This window comes from Perca flavescens, chromosome 8 (assembly GCF_004354835.1).
Source record: "Perca flavescens isolate YP-PL-M2 chromosome 8, PFLA_1.0, whole genome shotgun sequence".
Taxonomy (NCBI): domain Eukaryota; kingdom Metazoa; phylum Chordata; class Actinopteri; order Perciformes; family Percidae; genus Perca; species Perca flavescens.
Window position 1 is genome coordinate 422,557 of NC_041338.1, and position 23,107 is coordinate 445,663.

The following is a 23,107-nucleotide window of genomic DNA, read 5'->3' on the forward strand; positions in this document are numbered from 1 at the left end:
AAGAAACAGTACACATCATCTGTGCATCTGGCATCTTTAATGCTTTCAATATGCCTTTTTGTATGTAACGTGTAAAATATTTAGAAACGTTTTCAACAGTTTAGACAAAAGATGGGATAATGAGCAGTGCTACAGTTCCTACAGGCTTTCTCACATGTTGAAATTTGATTACTTTAGATAGTACATTTACATGTGTAAATTGATATTGATTTCATCATTTATGTACAAAACTAGTATGATTGAGTAACCACATTAGACATATATACAGTACCTGTTTGTTTTGGTCTGATTGACAGAATACATCTGCTTCCTCAGCCAACTGGAGGGAGAAGAACACAAAGAGATCAATGATTGGTTGTCTGTATCACTAATAACTGTGTGATGTGTGTGTGTGTGTGTGTGTGTGTGTGTGTGTGTGTGTGTGTGTGTGTGTGTGTGTGTGTACCAAGCTTACCTCTCTATAAGAACTGGAGTCGGAGCTTCCAGTGTCTCTTGCCTCAGCAATTCTAGTCCTATCTGCCATTTCTGTGCCTCTTCAACAGAGTCAGCTGGAAAATGAGCAAACCAGAAAGTATGACGGTACTAAACAGACATTTAGCACTGTGGGATGGCGCGGAGGGGATCTGAATGCATACTCTTAAGGGAATTGTTGGTTTTCTGTAAATTATACAGTGTGGTCTAGACCCACTCTATCTCGATAGTTTCCTGAGACTTCTGTTATGATTTGACACTATAAATCAAATGAAATTGCATCTGCTTTTAAAACATCCTCAGATTGGCTGTTTAGGAAATACTTGGCCTTTGAGCGCTCATTGTTCACACGAGTTCTGGGAGCAAAGGAGCACTAAACAGAAAACGTGAACATAACCTTATCAAAGCACTTAATTAGATGCTTGATAATAGGTTCACAAGATTAAAAAAGAAAATTTCACTTCAGCAAGTTTGTGATACCTAATATAATGATAGGGAATAGCTAAGAAATCTTAAAAGCTTTAAACATGGACCCAAATCATTTCTGTATTGTTTATTACAGAGATAGATACCATTGGCAGATGGCCTATGCCCTCCTTTTAGACACTAAAGCAGTGCAGAGATTAAACATTAAACAACAAGGATCGGTTGTGGTCCCTCCGTTGGGATTGAAGTGCTAGTTGTGGATGATTTACTCCACCTGTGCAGTATTGGCTGTGTAATTAAACCCACCTGTGTGTGGAGTTTTGTTTGTATTTGACGGTGTACACGCTGAGGAAGGGCGCCGCCAGAAACCTCTGTTGTGTAGCATTAAACTATCAAATCAGAGTGCTGTCCTAGTAGCTTTATTTATGATCTTTGAACTTAAAATATTATTATATTGTAGGAATGTCCCGATCAGCTTTTCTGACTCCCGATCCGATTTCTTAATTATTGAATATCTGCCGATACCGAGTCCAGATCCGATACTTGTAGTTGCTCAGATAATAGAGCTGCACACCATTTTTGTTTACAAAAATAAGTAAACAAAGTAACTAAAATATGTCTTAAGCGTAATACACAAGAAGTGTGGATAATTAGAGTAATCTGCTTCTGTAAAATACGGGTGACTTAGAGAGACAGACTTTTTAAATTGTTGCCAAGGGCTGGAAACCTATGAGACACTGTCTGGACAGACACTGGTGAATGGCTGCGCCATCTTGGTTTGAAAGTGGCGGCATCCAGGCAGTCTGGAGGTGCGTCTGTGGCGCAGGGCGTGTGTGGATCGGGACCAGTGTTGGGAGTAACAGCGTTTAAGTATAACGGTGTTATTTTTTCAGTAACGGAGTAATCTACTGGAAGTACCGGCCCTACTTCTCGCTCATTGAAATTAAAGGCAAGAATGTTAATGTCACATGCACGCTATGCCCAGGAAAAAAAGACTTTATCCACGTCTGCCTCAAACAACTCCAATCTTATGAAGCCCCTCACATCAACACATGCTAACAGGACACTTGTTGCTGCTGCTAACCCAACCCCCCCAGCCCAAATGCAGCGAGCGTGAGCTCCAGCCAAGGAGACGGAGCCACTCTGGTAAAACAAGCAACGCTCAATTTTTCGGGTCAGCAACAGCTGATACTGTATATAGTGTTTTTATTCTTCAATCAGTTAATATAAACATATTTGACGTTAAAGATGTTATAGAACATAAAAAATAACGCCACAGTTACTTTGCTGAGTAACTAATTACTTTTACAATGTGGTAACTGAGTTACTAACTCAATTACTTTTTGGGAGAAGTAATTTGTAACTGTAACTAATTACTTTTTTAAAGTAAGATGACCAACACTGATCGGGACATCCCTAAAAAATCAGCATACTGTAAGCCTTCAAAACATCAACCATATCCAAAGACCTAACAAAGGAAATGTATAAATCCACTTTGGATTAGAAGTCATTAGAACACACATAAACAAAGAGCTCACCTCCCAGACTGAGGGTGTTGAGAACAAACTGTGAGCCGTAGAAGATTGTGAAGCAGCTGTTTTCATCGTGTTTGTCCTTGCCATCTTTGAAGCGCTCAAAGTCCTTGGCGTTCCTCCCTGGACGGATCTCTCGGATCTCAAACAGGTCCACTGAAACACAGTGCACATATTTCTGCTGAATCAATGGCATGACATAACACCTATTTGTCATGGCCGCCAAAAAAACAAAACATGGCACGTCATGTCGAACTGGTAGAGTGGCATGCAGGCTTTGCAGTTTTACACATTTGTTTTAGCATTTGAGAATATTTATCTATTTTATGTATGTATTTTATTTAATTTGTTTTAAGGCAGGAGAATTCCATCTGTAGTCTGAATCATAAAAAACACAAGTGACAAACAGTAGAATAGATGTGACATGGTTCTTTTTCAGCTCTCACACTGCTATATTTAGCTTTCTTTAGGGCATGGTTATTTTCACACTTTGACATACTTTGGTGCGGGAGAATCAAAACACACACCCAAAATATCCACAAATAGTATCTTAACTGCAACATCACAAATCTCTTAGCAACTATGACTGTTGTCATGATGGAATTCAATGCAATAAAGTAGGGCTGAACAATTTGGGGAAAAAAATCAAATTGCCATTTTTCCGCCAGATATTGCGATTATGATTCGATTAGACAGAAATGTCAACATAAATATTCCCAATGAAGTCCCATTCACCTTGTCTCACTTCACCATCAATGGAAATGTTCAGTTTAATGGGAATTAGTGCAACCGATAGCCCGCTAGCTCACTACAACGCCTCAGCTAATGTCAGGTCAACCCGCAGTGATTAACACAGCAGCTGGGTGCATGAATTTCTCCACCTATAGCTAGCGATAGAGCGGCAGCACCCCTCATAAAATATACGGTTACTACCACAGCCCGTAAGGGGGGAGAAAATGCGCACGGGGCATCCAGTGGAATTTCCGGCGGCACCGGAGCAATCCCGAAAGTGAAACGTCGTCGATATAGACTAGGCAGTGATGACTCAGCTACAAAAGAGCTGAGCAGGGACTCGGTTTTGTTAGTAGCTGAGGAAATGTGGGGAAGGAAATGACAAGAGCAGCTTTCGCTCCTACTACAGACAACAAAAGGCACTGAAAACTACCTGCATTGGTGAAGCTATTCAGGGGCCGATAGGATGAATGTTAAGATAAAGAAGAATGTAAGGGTGGCTAAGAATATAAGAGGGGCCCACAGTGAGCCCGGCTGGAGCTAAGGTGAATCCTGCAAGTGCAACCATCACAATGTGTGACAGCTTTAAAGACGTCCAAACCAGCACAGCCCCATGCATGCCCCTCTCCTTAATATCTTCTTGATGGAACAATATTTACCAGGATTCTATTAAAGAAGACTTAAAAGAAATTACTAACATACCAAATAATACCAAGATCAAGTATCTAGTAGCCAGTCGAGGTAGTGCATTGTACAGCGCTTGCACAACAAGTTCAACATTCAGCCATGGTGATATCCGCTTAATTACATAACCAACATATCATGGCGAGATGACACAAAACAGTGTATGCACACTGCCCAATGTATAATAACATTTTTCTATTTTAAGGGATGGTTCTCCCAAATCACAAAGAAAAATCCAAATAAGCCCTAGTGGCGGGCAGATCCTTTTGGTTTGCTGTGTTTTTAGATCTGCCTCTGAGACTTCTGCGGCCTCTAAACTAGTTCACTGCCAATTTGAAGTGTTACTTTCATACGGTTTGTGTAATGTATTTTTATCTCCTAGCCCTCCTTCTCTTCCCCTAAGTAGCTTTGTCACTTGTTAGGCCGCCACTGTAAATAAGAACTTGTTCCTACTTATGAAGGTAAAAATAAAAAACATAACAAAAAAAACAATAAAGGTGAATGTTATTTTGACTGTGGTACATTTCTGTGGGTGGAAAGAGTGAAACTGGTAGTCAGAATATATACCAAGTTGCCTGGATGCTAATGTGCGTGCATGTGTGTCCTTAATAATCTGGGGGCCGATCGTAAAAACAGCATTACAGTACTAAAGGCAAAAAACTCCACAGGGTACCATCATCACTGTGTTCATCATGAATATAATGTAAAATGCACTGCATGAGACAGCAATTTAAAGCTAACTAAAGCTATACATACTAATTCAGTCAACTACACTGAAAAAAGCAAACAATGCTGTTGTTTGCTTAATATGTATTTTCTCACTCCAATAGCTGAAAATGTGTAGTTTTTTGATATAAACTAAATGTTGTAAATCATGTTTATGGTGAAACTATTTTTTTTATTGGGATACAATATAAACTAGCAGCTAGACATCAAACTGAAGGAGATTATTCATCCATGTAAATTGCAAACAGATATGTACAACAGATATGTACAATAAATATGTTTTGTTGAGAAAACCTAAAACAATTAGTTTGTTATATCATTCAAAAAATGTTTGTAAACATTTCAGATTAAACTGAATGGATTATTTACATTAAGACTGAAGACAACAATTTTTTTTAAATTTTTGGACAAAAAAAAACAAACAAAATATATATATATATATATATATATATATATATATATATAAAATAATTGGCTTGCTCTACATTAAGAAAATAAATTGCATGGATATAAAAAAACTATAAATTAAAGTGAATATTTTTTTTTTTTACATTGAGTCAACATTAAATATTTCATGTGATTGATTAATTTAATTCTTTAAAGTTCATCCAAGGTTTTGCACACGCTTAAGGACTTTTTACAGTCGCCGCAGCCGAGCTGGTGCGCGCCAATGTGATGTCAAAATGACGTAGATCTCGCTGGCGCGCCAGGATTTTGACTGCGCGTCCGACGGCGCTAACCACTCTATTTTTTTCAGCAGCGTGCGACAAAGCAGAAGCAGGAAGCATGAACGAGCTCGAGGACAACGTCATGCCAGGACTCTCAGAGTGACTACAAGTCTCTCTGGTAAACTTCCTGGGTTAAGAGGAGTTCTTTTATGGTGAATGATGGCTCGATCCCACCAAGTAGCTCATCCAATCAAATCAAAGCACTGACGTCAATGCTGCTGCCAGTTCTGCCGTTGTTTACCTTTTTCTTCTTCTTCTAGTCTGTAGAAAGAGTAAAGTCGGTAGCCTTTCCTCATTAGCGCCCCCTCTGTTCAGGAGAAGACTGCAGCTAGTGTCGCGACCACCATGCGCCAGTATAAACAGTTACGGCGCTCCCATGACGTCACACTGGCGCTCGACAGGTCAGCTGCGGCGAGTATAGCCCACATTTTACTATCCCAATGGCTTTAATGGTGAAGATATATTGTCTCTGAAAAATACTAACTAAGAAGAAGATGATGATTTTTCAATTTTAGTATTAGGGATGGGGGAAAATATATATATAGATATTGTGATTTTTTTGCGATGATTTTTAAAATCGATTCTTTTCCCTAGAATCACTAGTTTTTCATTCTACCAATGATTGACCTTAATATTTTCTGTTTATATGCTACCGCCTACATCAAATCCATTTCCAGCAAAACAGAGCAAAAGCAGAAAATCCAGTCAGACTGACTGATTTGTGATTCGAAAGCAATTAGTTTTTAGAAAGTGTATTATTCAACTTTTGTTTTTGTTAAAGAAGTTAAGAAAAGAAATCGCAATACTCAATACTATCAAATCACAATACTTGTAGAATCACAATAAATATATATAGGTACTGTATATCATGATACAAACCGAAGGAATAGAATCGGGACAAAAGCATATCGTCCCAGCCCTGATTAATATAATAATTTATATACTCACAGACACCATCGGTTTTGTCTGCAGTGCGTGTCCATGCCACCTGCCGGGTCTCCATGATGACCTGGACAGTGAGCCGCTCCGTCTTCTGCCGAAACACCGTCATGACCACGCCCATCTCCAAGTCCCGTTTGATCAAGATCTTCTTGTACTCCGTCATCTCGCCCTGCTGCTCCCTAGAAGCCATCTCTGCAGCTGAGACAGGACAGGAGAGACACAAAGACTTTCATTCACAGGCAGCTAACAACTGCACTCTGCGCGCCCTACTACGCCCCGCACCACCCTGCTACGCTCTGCTATGCCCCGCACCACCCTGCTACGCTCTGCTATGCCCCGCACCATCCTACTACGCCCTACTATGCCCCACACCATCCTGCTACGTCCTGCTATGCCCCGCACCATCCTACTACGCCCTGCTATGCCCTGCACCATCCTACTACGCCCTACTATGCCCCGCACCATCCTACTACGCTCTGCTATGCCCCGCACCGCACCACACTACTACGCCCTGCTATGTCCCGCACCATCCTACTACGCCCTACTATGCCCCGCACCATCCTACTACGCCCTACTATGCCCCGCACCATCCTACTACGCTCTGCTATGCCCCGCACCATCCTACTACGCCCTGCTATGCCCCGCACCATCCTACTACGCCTGCTATGCCCCGCACCATCCTACTACGCCCCCTACTATGCCCCGCACCATCCTACTACGCCTGCTATGCCCCGCACCATCCTACCACACGCCCTACTATGCCCCGCACCATCCTACTACGCCCTACTATGCCCCGCACCATCCTACTACGCCCTGCTATGCCCCGCACCATCCTACTACGCCCTACTATGCCCCGCACCATCCTACTACGCTCTGCTATGCCCCGCACCGCACCACACTACTACGCCCTGCTATGTCCCGCACCATCCTACTACGCCCTGCTATGCCCCGCACCATCCTACTACGCCCTACTATGCCCCGCACCATCCTACTACGCTCTGCTATGCCCCGCACCATCCTACTACGCTCTGCTATGCCCCGCACCATCCTGCTACGCCCTACTATGCCCCGCACCATCCTGCTACGTCCTGCTATGCCCCGCACCATCCTACTACACCCTGCTATGCCCCGCACCATCCTACTACGCTCTGCTATGCCCCGCACCGCACTACTACGCCCTGCTATGCCCCGCACCATCCTACTACGCTCTGCTATGCCCCGCACCACACTACTACGCCCTACTATGCCCCGCACCATCCTACTACGCCTGCTATGCCCCGCACCATCCTACTACGCCCTACTATGCCCCGCACCATCCTACTACGCTCTGCTATGCCCCGCACCATCCTACTACGCCCTGCTATGCCCCGCACCATCCTACTACGCTCTGCTATGCCCCGCACCATCCTACTACGCCCTACTATGCCCCGCACCATCCTACTACGCTCTGCTATGCCCCGCACCATCCTGCTACGCCCTACTATGCCCCGCACCATCCTGCTACGCCCTGCTATGCCCCGCACCATCCTACTACGCCCTGCTATGCCCCGCACCATCCTACTACGCCCTGCTATGCCCCGCACCATCCTACTACGCCCTGCTATGCCCCGCACCATCCTACTACGCCTGCTATGCCCCGCACCATCCTACTACGCCCTGCTATGCCCCGCACCATCCTACTACGCCCTGCTATGCCCCGCACCATCCTACTACGCCCTGCTATGCCCCGCACCATCCTACTACGCTCTGCTATGCCCCGCACCATCCTACTACGCCCTGCTATGCCCCGCACCATCCTACTACGCCTGCTATGCCCCCACCATCCTACTACGCCTGCTATGCCCCGCACCATCCTACTACGCCCCTACTATGCCCCGCACCATCCTACTACGCTCTGCTATGCCCCGCACCATCCTACTACGCCCTGCTATGCCCCGCACCATCCTACTACGCTCTGCTATGCCCCGCACCATCCTACTACGCCCTGCTATGCCCCGCACCATCCTACTACGTCCTGCTATGCCCCGCACCATCCTACTACGCCCTGCTATGCCCCGCACCATCCTACTACGCCTGCTATGCCCCGCACCATCCTACTACGCCTGCTATGCCCCGCACCATTATGCCCCGCACCATCCTATGCTACGCACCATACTATGCCCCGCACCATCCTACTACGCCCCTGCTATGCCCCGCACCATCCTACCACGCCCTGCTATGCCCCGCACCATCCTACTACGCCCTACTATGCCCCAAGACCATCCTACTACGCTCTGCTATGCCCCGCACCATCCTACTACGCTCTGCTATGCCCCGCACCATCCTACTACGCTCTGCTATGCCCCGCACCACACTACTACGCCCTGCTATGCCCCGCACCACACTACTACGCCCTGCTATGTCCCGCACCATCCTACTACGCCCTACTATGCCCCGCACCATCCTACTACGCCCTGCTATGCCCCGCACCATCCTACTACGCCTGCTATGCCCCGCACCATCCTACTACGCCCTGCTATGCCCCGCACCATCCTACTACGCCCTGCTATGCCCCGCACCATCCTACTACGCTCTGCTATGCCCCGCACCATTATGCCCTGCACCATCCTACTACGCCCTACTATGCCCCACACCATCCTACTACGCTCTGCTATGCCCCGCACCATCCTACTACGCCCTACTATGCCCCGCACCATCCTGCTACGTCCTGCTATGCCCCGCACCATCCTGCTACGCCCTACTATGCCCCGCACCACCCTGCTACGCCCTGCTATGCCCCGCACCATCCTACTACGCCCTGCTATGCCCCGCACCATCCTACTATGCCCTGCTATGCCCCGCACCACCCTGCTACGCCCCAACCAGCAGCGACAGATGATACCCACAAAGAGCCTGGGTCTGTCCGAGGATTCTGCCTGTAAAAAGGCAAAGTTTTTCCGCGCCAGTGATGCACCAAATGCTTGCTCGTGGGAAATTGTTGGGTCTTTGTAAATTATGGAGTGGTCTAGACCTACTCTATCTGTAAAGTGTCTTGAGAAAACTCTTGTTATGATTTGATACTATAAATAAAATTGAAATTGAATTCAGACAGAGGTGTTTTCAAAAAAGTCCTAAGCGTTTTTTTAAACGCCACCGCCGACTTTTTTTCTGCTGCTCAGAGAGTCTTTTTACAGTTGAAAAAAGTTCTACTTTTTTGAAAAAACGCCCCTAAGTCAAGCGCCTTTTTGACAGCCGACCAATGACAGGCAGAGTAGCCAGATCTGTCATTTTCATAACAACAAAAAATGGAGTCACTTTGTTTGATCCAACGTTAGCACTGTTCCACATAGTGCTATAGAATACTGTAGCAGCTGTTGTTATAGCAACAGCTCTCGGCTACTTTTTGGAACCAAAACGCTGCCAGCTTTTTTTTACTACAAAAGTGCTCTAGTCAACTTTTTCTTGTAAAAAAAAAAGACGCCAAGTGTGAACATAGCATCATCAGGGTTAAACAGAGTTAAAAGGAGTTCCCCTGTTCTATCGATTAGTGTTACTGTGTGTCCTCTCCAGCTGTGGATCCTCACATCTGTCATCCACTTTTCCTCACATACAATACAACAGCAATATTAATATCACATGCAAATGTTAAGAGCTCAGATACATATCTTATAGTGACCATGCTCTCTTTCTGCCTCAGATCATTTTATTATTATCAGTCTTGTTTCAATACAATCCCTCGTGCTCTGTCAATCATTTATTTTATACATACAGTACACTGACTTAGTTTATTATATACATACAGTACACTGTATTAGTTTATTTTAAACATACAGCACACTGTATTAGTTTATTTTATACATACAGTACACTGTATTAGTTTATTTTATACATACAGCATACTGTATTAGTTTATTTCTTCGTGGCTTTGAGGGAGAAAGTTAGATGGGCATTGGTGGTAATGAGGATGGGGCTGTTTTGATTGGACTTAAAACTTAGACAACAATAGACAACGTCACTAGACTGGACAAAACATTTGTTATTAAAAAGCACAACTCTACAGTTGCAGTGCCCACCATCTTATCAGCATATGTGTGTGGCAGTAAGTGGATAACAGTTTGACTTCCCATGACCCGGTGCATTTCTATGGCTGAAATGAACCAGGAATATAGTGTAAAATAAAAATAGTGTGGATACATACTTAAAGTACATACTTGTGGAGTTGAGGTATAGGGTTGAAGGTTAAAATGGTACATCACAATGCCTAATATTTAACTTGCAAATGAATAGAGATATCAAAACAAAACAGTGCCACAGGAGTTCTGTTTAATGACATTTGAACTACACTAGGTTATGAAATATCAATAAAAATGTAGTGTGAAGAGTTTTCTAGGATTTTTCTACATCCAAAAAAGTAATAATGTGTTAATTAAAGACAACACAGAATCACTTGGAAAAGTCCAAAAGCTCTTAAAAATCATTGCCACTGGGACCCCATTCTTTATATTTAGATGTGATTAAAAAGACGTGTGATGTTGTATACATCAAAAAGAATGCTTTGATGCTTATCATTATAAAGAGTGTGCCGATGAATCCCTTGCTTAATATCAATAAATGATTAACTGACATTACACAACTATTCCCCTGTTTTACCTGCTCAAACATTTACCCTGTGAAGGGAATGTCCCCAATTGGGATCAGCCTTATTTAGACTAAACTAATTTCCTCGTACCCATGCTGCAGCAATACATAACACAAATACTGTGCCAATACAGCCATAAATGTGTTCACGTCACACATGCAAACACGCCCGCTTCAGGAAAACCAGTGTTCATATGAAATTATGATGTGATGATGCACTGTGCAGAATTTTAACATGTTTTGCTCTGTTGGTGTGTCATTCCTTAGAAACACTATGAAACATATATACAGTGAAGGAATGCATATGTATACACACAAATACACGCACCTAGCAACTTTCTGGTTAAGGTTAATAGGATCACATTTCATGGGAATTTAATTCACATTTTTGATATTGTACTTAAATGGGTCAAAACTGCATTAATTGCATCGCACAAAATACCAAATGCAACAAGAGGCAAAACATTTCTCACTGGTTAAAGTGAGACAAAGGCCAGAGGAACAGATGAGACAGTAGTGACAAGAGAGGTTTTGAAATTGCAGTTAAGTTCACTTGCAAGAAAGTTAAAGCAGAGGTCATACTGTATTCATCCAGTCTCACCAAACAAAAGCTAATTTTATCTAATAACTTACACATTTCAATGTCTACAATTAAAATGAGTACACATACCTGGGCCCACTGTGGCCAGTCAACTTCGTTGGCATAAATGAGTTAGCTCTAGAACAAATTAACTAGTGAAACACAATGTAAACCTGTGACCCTTGATTGGCTCCACCTATTGCTGTCAAATTCAGCCAATGAGATGAGCAGCTCTAACATTTGTAGCGTTCGTAAATACTGTAACTCCAAACTAGTCCTTAAGTGATTAAGACTTAACAGACTTTGATAAGAATGAGGCCTGACTCCATCTCACATCTAAAGACAATCACCTCATAATATGTAAAGGGTCCCAAATTGCAAAACTATAACTAGATTTGTTTTGTAAAATGTAACCAAGCTAGCCAGCTAGCTAGCGGTAGCATTAGCCGGTAACTTAAGTGAAGGTTTGTCTATTTTCTGTTCCGCCATACATGCAGATGAATGGCGGCAGTACCTGGACGTCTGCGTTTATCTGCCGGTAAAACTCCCGTTGGATGATTCGCTTCAGAATTGTTAAAATATGCAACTTTCCCCCTTTAGCATTTAGCTTAGCACGGCGCCATAGCAACCATAAACAGAACTGGCTCTAGAAGTTTTCTGCTTCCTGTTTGGTGCTGGAGTGAGCGCACCCATTGGTTGTTGACAATGTTCACAAGATTAAACCTCACTTCCGAGACTTAAAACTTACGTTAAAGGTGCTGTAGGTAGGATTGGGAAGATCCAGGACTTAGCCAAAAAACAGGGAGCGCTGGATTTTTGCAAATCTCACTACAGGCTGTAGGTGGTGCCAGAGGAGCCAGATAATTTTTTTTAAATGACCTGCTTCATGTAGTTCAACTGGAACATAGGGTCAGTTTCAGCAAATATGACAGAAAGTTAGTTTTATAAGTTTTACCTACTGCACTTTTAATATCAAACACGGTAAGACTGCCTCTGAGTTTAATGAGCACCTTACACCAAACGACTGAAATGACTGGAGCGCGCCCCGACTCTAGCAAGACTCTCAGGATTTCCACCAGTGACAGACTTGTTCAACCCTTCTTTGATTCCTTCAACCACTTTCTTAAAAAAGGTTGTCATTGTGATGTATGAGCATATCAAAAAAAAAAACAGTTATATATATATATATATATATATATATATATATATATATATATATATATATATATATATATATATATATATATATATATATATATATATATATATATATATATATATATATATATACAGTGGTGTGAAAAAGTGTTTGCCCCTTCCTCATTTCCTGTTCCTTTGCATGTTTGTCACACTTAAGTGTTTGAACATCAAACCAATTTAAACAATAGTCAATGACAACACAAGTAAACACAAAATGCAATTTGTAAATGAAGGTGTTTATCATTAAAGGAGAAAAAAATCCAAACCATCATGGCCCTGTGTGAAAAAGTGATTGCCCCCTAAACCTAATAACTGGTTGGGCCACCCTTAGCAGCAACAACTGCAACCAAGCGTTTGCGATAACGTGCAATGAGGCTTTTACAGCGTCCTGGAGGAATTTTGGCCCACTCATCTTTGCAGAATTGTCCTAATTCAGTTACATTAGAGGGTTTTCGAGCATGAACGGCCTTTTAAGGTCATACCACAACATCTCAATAGGATTCAGGTCAGGACTTTGGCTAGGCCACTCCAAAGTCTTCATTTTGTTTTTCTTCAGCCATTCGGTGGTGGACTTGCTGGTGTGTTTAGGATCATTGTCCTGCTGCAGAACCCAAGTTCGTTTCAGCTTGAGTACACGAACAGATGGTCGGACATTCTCCTTCAGGATCTCTTGGTAGACAGCAGAATTCATAGTTCCTTTTATCACGGCAAGTCTTCCAGGTCCTGAAGCAGCAAAACAGCCCCAGACCATCACACTGCCACCACCATATTTTACAGTTGGTATAATGTTCTTTTTATGAAATGCAGTGTTCCTTCTACGCCAGATATACTTGGACACACACCTTCCAAAGAGTTCCACTTTTGTCTCATCGGTCCACAGAATGTTGTCCCAAAAGTCTTGGGGATCATCAAGATGTGTTCTGGAGAAATTGAGACGAGCTTTGATGTTCTTTTTGCTCAGCAGTGGTTTTCTCCTTGGAACTCTGCCATGCAGGCCATTTTTGCCCAGTCTTTTCCTGATGGTGGAGGCATGAACGCTGACCTTAACTGAGGCAAGTGAGGCCTGCAGTTCTTTGGACGTTGTTGTGGGGTCTTTTGTGACCTCTTGGATGAGTCGTCGCTGCGCTCTTGGGGTAATTTTGGGCGGCCGGCCACTCCTGGGAAGGTTCACCACTGTTCCATGTCTTCGCCATTTGTGGATAATGGCTCTCACTGTGGTTCGCTGGATTCCCAAAGCTTTGGAAATGGCTTTATAACCCTTTCCAGACTGATAGATCTCAATTACTTTCTTTCTCAATTGTTCCTGAATTTCTTTGGGTCTCGGCATGATGTGTAGCTTTTAAGGATCTTCTGGTGGACCTTACTGTGTCAAGCAGCTCCTATTTAAGTGATGCCTTGATTGTGAACAGGTGTGGCAATAATCAGGCCTGGGTGTGGCTAGAGAAATTGAACTCAGGTGTGGACAACCACAGTTATAGTATGTTTTAACAAGGGGGGCAATCACTTTTTCACACAGGGCCATGATGGTTTGGATTTTTTTTCTCCTTTAATAATAAACACCTTCATTTACAAATTGCATTTTGTGTTTACTTGTGTTGTCCTTGACTTTTGTTTAAATTGGTTTGATGTTCCGAAACACTTAAGTGTGACACACATGCAAAGGAACAGGAAATGAGGAAGGGGGCAAACACTTTTTCACACCACTGTATAATGTTTAAAATAAGTGTGACCGTAAGCTCTAAATAGGCAAGAGGCTGTTAACTGGCCATAAACTGCGGTAAAAACCCAACTGAATGTGCTGTAAACATGTCCAAACAATGATTATAAAACCCAAATAATACCGGCATATCCCACATGTCTTAATTCTGTTTGGATATTCAGAATTAGGGCTGGACATGTGGGATATGCTATTCAGGTTTTAGGAACATTTTTTAGACATGTATACAGCGCATTCAAAATATGTGTCTCAATTGGGGGTTTTACTTCAAGTTGCCTCTTGCCTGTTTACGGTCATCTCTGTGCCTTGTACACAAACCAACCAGCCAACAGTTTGCAAGGCTAGGGTAGCCTACTTTTTGATATGCTCAAATATCGCAATGCTGACCTTTTAAAAAATGTGGTTGAAGGAGGGAAGCTGTGTTCGAACAACGCATTCTCACTCCCATCGCGTCAAAAAGTGACGCTCGGTCAGGTGCCTTTGGCGTTTGTTGTTGACGCAAAAAGTCTCCTTTAGCACCATATTTAGATGTGCTTGGCTGGAACTCTTGCCGTCACTTTTTGACGCTCTGGGTCGGGACGTACATTTAACTGACATGCGGCAGAAGAACTGGACAGTTAGGTGTTAGGAAAAGATCATGGGTGGGGTTACAATATGTACGTTTCAGTGGTACGCAGGACAAGAACGGGACGGAGCTGCTGGTCTGCCCGGTGCGTTCCATACTGACGCTAAAGGGTGATTTTTGCATCGGTATCTGACGCTGAGAGCCACTGATCAAGTGTCATTATTTTTTACGAGTTGGGAGTGAGAATGGGTTGGTTCGAACGGTCAAACAAGTCTCCCGCTGGTGGAAAACGTTGAAGGAGATCCAGGCATTCCACTTTTTGTTATTTTGACATGATAAACGACAAGTTAGTGCATTGACCCCTGTCAAACACACACTGCATGTAAACAGGAACATTAGTGGAATATTCCTTTTCATTAGCCATGTAAACAGCTTAGAGAAATATATCCTTTTTCAGAATATGGGCAAAAACCAGAATATTTTGTGTCATTGCTTGTCAACATTTAGAAAATCCTACCTTTACTTTTTAGCTAATTATGTAGACATTCAGAGGTCCTTGTTATGTTGGCAATACAAAATAACACTGTAGACTCCCTTTATCAGAAAAAGGGCTCTTGAAACTTGGATTCCAGCCAGTTTTAGAGCTTACTCTGAGTGAAGAAAATTTTTAAAACAGCTCATGACAGTGTAATGCTCCAATTCATTTTATTTGGGAGGACAATGCGCATTAATCAACATTTCTGTAAATGGATCAAATGAAGAGACATGTCAAACACAAGTAATATTTGATTAAATCATTTTCTATCAATACAGATAGAAAAACATCTCATAATTCAAAAACCAAGCACTTATTTGTTTCACCATTATAACCTTCATGAAGATATGATTGATTAATTTCTATTCATATTATTAGTATTAGCCTTTTAGCAAGGTGGACCTAATCAATTGACATCTGTATGTACAGTATACAACTGAGAAGTTTGATTAAAAACTAAGCAAAATGGTTGTGCATGGAATATGTGTTGACAGTGTTCATACTGTATATGTTGTGATTCTTGTATGTGGACCCCGGGAAGGGTAGCTGCTCCACTGTTAGCAGCTAAAGGGGATCCAAATAAAGCAACACCAAGCCCTTTGTGGTTCAAAGGGAATTACCGTAAGGAACATGAATAATAATAATAATAATAATAAAAAACTTCTCCAAAACTTTGCATGCATATATATATATATATATATCACACACACACACACACACACACACACACACACACACACACACACACATTAATTCTATAAGTCATGCTATTTATCCTGTATCTACACATGTTTTCTAAGTGTTTCTCTTACTTAACAAGTGGTTACCCCAGAGAACCACCGGAATACACAGTAGCCCTATTCACCATTAACCAGTGGTGGAAGAAGTATTCACATATATAAGTAAAAGTATGTAAGTATCATCAGGAAAATGCACCTAAAGTATTCAAAGTAAAAGAACTCAAAGTATAATAATCCTCCCATTGTAGAAAGAGTGTGTTTAATGGTCTGATCATCTCAGCTGGACCGGAGCTCTATGGTGACTAGCCTACTTCCATTCATAGGAAAACATTTTGTGTGCAAAATGTTTATTTGAAAAGTACCTGCAGTACTAACTAAAGATGTCAGATTGATGTAGCGGAGTAAAAGTATAAAAGTAAAGTACAGGTAGCCTCAAATTTGTACAAATTGAGTAAATACTTGAGTAGTACTTGGTTACCCCCCACCCGTGCCATTAGCCCATGAGAACAGAGAGATAGAACGGCTGTTGTGTAATTGCAGCCGGTGGAACCGGTATGACGGGCATGGAACCGAGTGCATGCTGCTCTATGCTGCCGGTAAAAAGCGGATTTTCTCCTAATTGAAGTGACACACAGGCGGCTCAGCACGTACCAAAAACAGATTGGAAGAAAAGTAAAAAGACTTACCTTACAAGTGACTAATTATTAATATTTTCAGCTCTGCGAAGTTGCCGCCCGTTTTCTAAGTGCTCATGATTTTAAAGTCATGAAATGAAGCTGAGAGGATGTAGAGTGTTGACAACAACGCCAGCCGCAAAACGGTCAGTTCCTCTATCTGTGTGTACAAGGAAGTAAAAGTTCACTTGCATTATAAAAAAGGGACCGGAAGCAAGGACGCTATCTATGCAAACTCCACTGTGCGAGTGGCATCGGACGGAGAGCGTTTTAAAGTGGGCCACTGGGCCGGGGTCGGGATCCAACTGGGCCCAGTATTTCCTTTCTAAAGAAATGTTTCGGGAGCTTTCCATGCTTTAGGGTACATGTGTGACAAGCTGCTCCCAGCCAGTCCGCTGTCTCTTTGGACACAGAGAAAGCCTCGCCATCTTAAACCCCATCTATCAACACACGTGTGTGACAGGTGGTTCTCAAAGGGCGGTACGGGGACTCCTAACTGTCCATTAAGGTGGTCCAGAAGGTCCTGACACGACCAAGAATCATTTCATTAACTTGAAACAATCCCAGTAATAAATTAAATAAATGAGAAGGATAAAAAGATAGAGCAATGCTTTTTTTTAACTCATCCAATAGCCTTTTAAGTAAAAGTAGTAAAGCTACTACCACTGTTACAAAATATCCTACTCTATTACAATAAAAGTATTGCTTTCAAAATCTTACTTAAGTTAAAGAGCAAAAGTAGTATCAGCATAATACCTAAAATATCAAAACTGAAGTATTATGTTGCAGTATGATCCCTTTGGGAGTTATATTATTATATATTATAGGCTGATTATTGGAATTTTAGGACTGATGGATTAACATGTATTTGCTCATTTTGCCTACTTTACACTGATGGGTAATTTCATCTATAACAGTATTTCCCTCTGACATTTAGGAATATTTACCTCTTTTATATTTATAAATGTATTTATATATTTAACTCTATTACATAAAAGTCTGGCTTTTAAAACCATAATTAAGTTAAAGTACAAAAGTTGTATCAGCGTAATACTTATGTAATGTCCTGCAGAATGAAGACTGTTGGTGTGTGGCTCCAGACGGTCCTGCAGGTGAAGAAGCTCCATGTGGATGTCCACGGCTGGCCTGGTGACATGTGGTTCCATGCACAGCCAAATTCTCTAACATGAGATTGGAACACAAGGCTTATGGTAGTGGAATGAACATTCATTTCACGGGCAACAGCTCTGGTGGACATCCCTGCACTCAGCATGAAAACCTGTGCCATGTGTAGCATTGTGTTGTGGTAACACTGCACACAGAGCTGCTGTTTATTGTGACCAGCCCTAGGCACACCTGTCTAATAATAATGCCGGTAAATCGGCATCTTGATAGGCCTCACCTGTCAGATAGATGGATTATTTTGGCTCACTAACATGGATTTTAACAAATTTGTGCACACAATTTGAGAGAAATACGCCTTTTGAGTGCATCGAAACTCTGAAAAAAAAGTCTTAAAACTTTTATTTCAACTCATAAAAAATGAGAGCAAAATCAAACGTGTTTTGTTTAATTGCTGGACATTAATGCTGTTCAATACGAAACAAACATCACATTTTTCACGGGCTACTGAATTAAAAAGTATGCTTTATGGTAATAATTGTAGATGAGAGTAGCATTAGCAGAGAAGGCAATGTATTCCCTGTTTGCTCTAATCCTTGCATCTGGCCTATAAATGACTGGATCATTTTATAGAAACGCAAGACTAAAAGGTTGGCTATCAATCTGATAACAAAACCGTTGGTTTTTCATTGTTTTACTGCTTTATTTTTTTAGATTATTTTTTGAGCATTTTAGGCCTTTATTTCTATAGGACAGCTAAAGACACGAAAGAGGAGAGAGAGGGGGGAATGACATGTAGCAAAGGGCCGCTGGTCGGAATCAAACCCACGGCCGCTGCGTCGAGGAGTAAACCTCTATATATGGGCGTGCACTCTACCAGGTGAACTACTCAGGCACCCGCCAAATTAGTTTTTAATATTTATTTGAAAGTTTTTTTGTTGTTGTTCAAATTAGAATATGTCTGAATCCAACATATTATTAGCAAAGATGAATCGGCTTATTTAAAAAAAACACTGAATTTACACAACATTAATGATACGCTGACTAAGTAAGGTAGCCATCATGGTAGCCATCCACGATACAGTTCAGCTTAAGGACACTGTGCCTTCTACATGTATGGTTAACATTAAAACATGATGTATGCACATATACATATTAATCCATCCATTTTCATCCATCTGGCCCAGTGTAATATGCAACTAAATATATATATGTATATATACTGTATGTAGTAGGGGGTCCCTGCTCTGTCTCTCTTTCAGCCATGGGGTTCTTGGCCTAAAAGCCATTGAAGACCCCTGTAGTATATTTCTGCTATCTTATTGTTGGCCTATAACAATAACATCATAGGCATAGATAAGTCATACACCTAAAAAGATCTCTGAAATGGCCTTAAATGAAAGGTGCTATACAAGTTAAGTTTGACTAATTGAGAAATACAGTTGTTATAAACTGTTTTTTATGTAGCTGGGGTAGAATAATAAGTGTAAGAGCATATGAGGTGAAACGGGGTTAATAATATATTCATGTTTCTGGGAATAAAATAAAATCATTTCCATACACAAATAAAGACAAGTATAAACATTCTTTATGGAACCATGTCCACCGTGCTACTGTGTGAGTTGCTGTAAGATTATATAGGAGATTTGCATGTGTAACTTGGCTCAGTCATTTGCATGATAGCAGAGGAGAAGAGGAGGAAGGGAATCAGCACAGAGTCACCTTTCAGTCTCTGAGCAGGTGTCTGTTTTAGTACTAACTTATTAGACTAATTAGAGATCAAATCGGGGATCTGGTTATTTATATGTTGATGCCAACATTTTACAGCCTGTCTGTCAGACGTGTTCAAATGAAGACAGAAATTGTCACAGTTCCCTCAACTGAGAAACAAGTGAAAGTTGCACCTTCTAGGCCCCTTCTTACTTTAATACAAGCAACACACAGATACTGTTTTCACTACACACACACACACACACACACACACACACACACACACACACACGTACATCAACTTCTAACACTATATTCTACAACACTGAAATTATTGTAGGAGGCAATACGCATAATTCGAACTGCACAATTGTCCAAAATGAACAGATAGATGTGGTTCCAATGACTAAATGGTCATTTGTCCTACTACAGTGCTACAGGTACATATTTAGTAAATTCCCTATCTAGTCCAAAACTTTTCTACTTGGGTCTGAGGACATAAATGCCTACCCGTGCCAATGATGTTTTACAGTGTTTGGTAAAGCAACTAGTTAAACTTACTGCTAAAAGCAAGTGGGCAAATTATATGGTGATATACTGAATCACCTCTGCACTGTATTAAGTGATTCTGTTGCATCCAAGCCCTGATAAACTGGCCTACTTCTTCACTATATTGCAAATCTGTACCACACTCCTGTTGATTTCGATGCAGTTCCTCAGTCTAGGTTGTACTTGATAACAATCCTCGGCTTAATGCAGTAAGACAATAAAATGCACATCTGCATGGACAATACAGGTATATTATAATGATAAACATATACAGGCATTCCTCTATTTGTCTTAACACTGTTGTACATTTTGCTCCATGTTGTAGATTTGCTCCAGAAAAACGCCATAATGCCATAATGGGCAGATCAGTCCAACCTCTCATCTAATGTCTGGGTCATAAAGTGGGTGAATAAGCAACACACCTTGAACAAAAACATTAAAATAAATGAACAATACAGTAGTGCATCCAGTCTGTAAAAATGGGTAGTTAGAAGAACGTTTTGTCTCTTGTATTCATGAAGATTATCCAAAGCTGTCAGTTTGAGAAGGGACAAAGTATTTAGAATCCCTGGTATTTGAATAAACAGTAAATCTCAAGTCTTGTACTCAAGAAATTCCCTGAAGAACTCCTAAACTTCTCAGATGTTTAAACAACTTATGAAGGATCTCATTAGTCACATGTTCACATATACTTAGAATGGCTCAGACGGTGAACTAGTACAGTAGATAGAGAATGACTAACAAGCCCGTGTATGTCACAATTGGTCTTCTAAACCTCAGGATTTGTCAAATATTGCAGCAATAAAATAATCAGTCACACAGCAACTCACAATTAGGGTTTTCTTAAAATGGCCTTTAAGGGGACATATCATGAAAAACTCACTTTGTCCTGCGAAAACACACACATAAGACAACCCAGTGTGTTTTATGTGGGCTGATTAGACCAGAAAATGATGTAATCAGCCCACATTGGCCCTCCCTGTTTCTGACTGAGGGTGAATACAAGTGTATTCAGACAGACAGTATGAGAACATGATATGTCTGCTTTGAGATGATCCTTACCTCCTTTGAACTAAGACCCTTTAGGATATTTCCATGTATTCTTTTACTGTTAAACATAACTATAAATGGTATAACTTACTGTTTTGTTGTGCTCACTTTCCTCAACCTAATACTTGAGTTAGTGGTTTCAATAGAGATGATGTGGATGCCTTGTCATTCTGGTTGACTGAGGCAACTGCTGAGCAACAAACTGTTTCCACACCCCTTATCTGATAATTTTTTTCTGTCGTATCTCTCGTATATTTGTTAGCTTCTGTCAAACACCAGTGAAGCTTGGAGGAAATAAGAGTGAACACAGCCATGACACATTGGTCCCTTTCACACGCATAATAAAAGCTGGCTTGAAGCCTGCACACTCGTAGCTTTCAGTTGTGTGTATGGGTCAGACCAGGCTTCACGGACCACTTATAAGCTGCCTTTAGACCTAGTTAGCCTGGTTTATGTTGTGATGACATCTTCACTAACCAACACCATATTTTTACAGCAGCTGCATTTTGTGTGTTGAAGGGTGAAAGGGAGAAATCCAATTTGTATACAGGAGACATGTCTTAAAGTCAGGTGTAATAAATATTGTCCAGCTATGTGAGATGATAAAATCCCAACTTGTGTCAGTACCAGGTGGAATGGGAGCCTAGATAAGTTAAGACTGTTTTGGTTTTGTTGCCCCTCACTGCTCCTAGTCTTCCTCCGGCTCCCTGAGGCCCTGGCTGTGTAGAGTCTTCCCTGCCATCTCCATCATGGCCTGGACCTCTGGATCCATATCTAGGATACTCTTCTTGCCCTTCCCCCCCTCGTGCTGAAACACAAAACATACACAAATACAATGGCTTTAATTCTTCATGTTCTAAAGGAAACAGCTGGAATGTAAATGAGGTTCTCTATTTGTGGTACATTTAATTGCATGCCTAATGTGCATGCCAACATTAGGCATGTATGTAATTACATGCCAAAAAAATGTGTGGCCCGTTTTGTTATAATTCTACTGAAATGGATTTCAGTGTATGACAAATTGTAGAGTTGAAAAATCAAATTGTAATGTCTGTTACTCCTTGACTGTATACGAGAAAAAAAGTGTGAAAACACTACACGTACGGCTGTGCATACACGTCTCCCTCTTTAATTCCCACGTCTCTCCTCTTTTTTGCCCAGCAGATGTCCCTGCTGTTTTCTCCATATGTGTCCCCTCACAGCAGTCACATTAGCCACCTTTGTGGACAAACTCCAACACTGCTGTGAGCCTGCAGTGTAGGACAGTTGAAGACTGGTTGTACGGAGTCTGTCCCAGTGTTACTGTGTGGAAATATGTCAGGCAAGATCACCTTGGAAAACAGCATGGATCCTCCTTAACATTCGCAGGATGAATAAACAATTGAACAAGTATTCTGATTGTGTAATCCACAGTTTAACTGCAGCCAGGTACCTTTGTTGCATGTCAAAACCGATAGTCCAAATTGAAAGCTTGTTTCAATCGATTTTTGATTTTATTTTGAAATTGTGACACCCCTAGCCTGCAATCAAATAAAGGCAGAAAAAAAGAAGCAAGTACTCTAACCTCCTCTGGTTCGGGGGGTTTTCCGACCGCCCACACTTCCATTGAGTCCAGGGTGAAGTCCTCATCTCCAGAAAGCTGTGGGCTGCCGTAGGTGGTGCACTTAGGCCGTGCACGGCTATGACCACGACCAAAATCACTGTCCAGCCACAGGCCAAAGTAGTATTGCTGACCGCCCATACCCTGATGAAGACCGCAAAACATAAACACCATGAGACACAAAGAATTAAGACAAGCATTTAATAA

The 23,107-nt window shown here is 41.7% G+C and overlaps 2 protein-coding genes across 6 annotated transcripts in view; both read right to left on the reverse strand.

The window, feature by feature from the left end:
- plcg2 (phospholipase C, gamma 2) overlaps window positions 1-17,303 on the reverse strand; it is a 37,006-nt gene extending 19,703 nt beyond the window's left edge. Inside the window, exons 1-5 of the mRNA XM_028585505.1 lie at window positions 16,882-17,303; window positions 6,248-6,439; window positions 2,436-2,585; window positions 455-548; window positions 272-319 (exon numbers count right to left, since the gene is read on the reverse strand). Coding sequence (XP_028441306.1) covers window positions 272-319; window positions 455-548; window positions 2,436-2,585; window positions 6,248-6,431 — 476 coding nt within the window. The 5' untranslated portion in view covers window positions 6,432-6,439; window positions 16,882-17,303. The remainder of the gene's footprint in view (window positions 1-271; window positions 320-454; window positions 549-2,435; window positions 2,586-6,247; window positions 6,440-16,881) is intronic.
- Window positions 17,304-19,622: 2,319 nt separating this feature from the next.
- Window positions 19,623-23,107, reverse strand: part of meak7 (MTOR associated protein, eak-7 homolog) — a 28,084-nt gene continuing 24,599 nt past the window's right edge. For all 5 annotated transcript variants that reach the window (XM_028585327.1, XM_028585324.1, XM_028585325.1 and 2 more), the window contains 2 exons: window positions 22,865-23,044; window positions 19,623-22,108 (listed from right to left, as the gene is read on the reverse strand). In XM_028585327.1, the coding sequence (XP_028441128.1) occupies window positions 21,989-22,108; window positions 22,865-23,044 (300 nt within the window). In that variant the 3' untranslated portion in view covers window positions 19,623-21,988. The remainder of the gene's footprint in view (window positions 22,109-22,864; window positions 23,045-23,107) is intronic.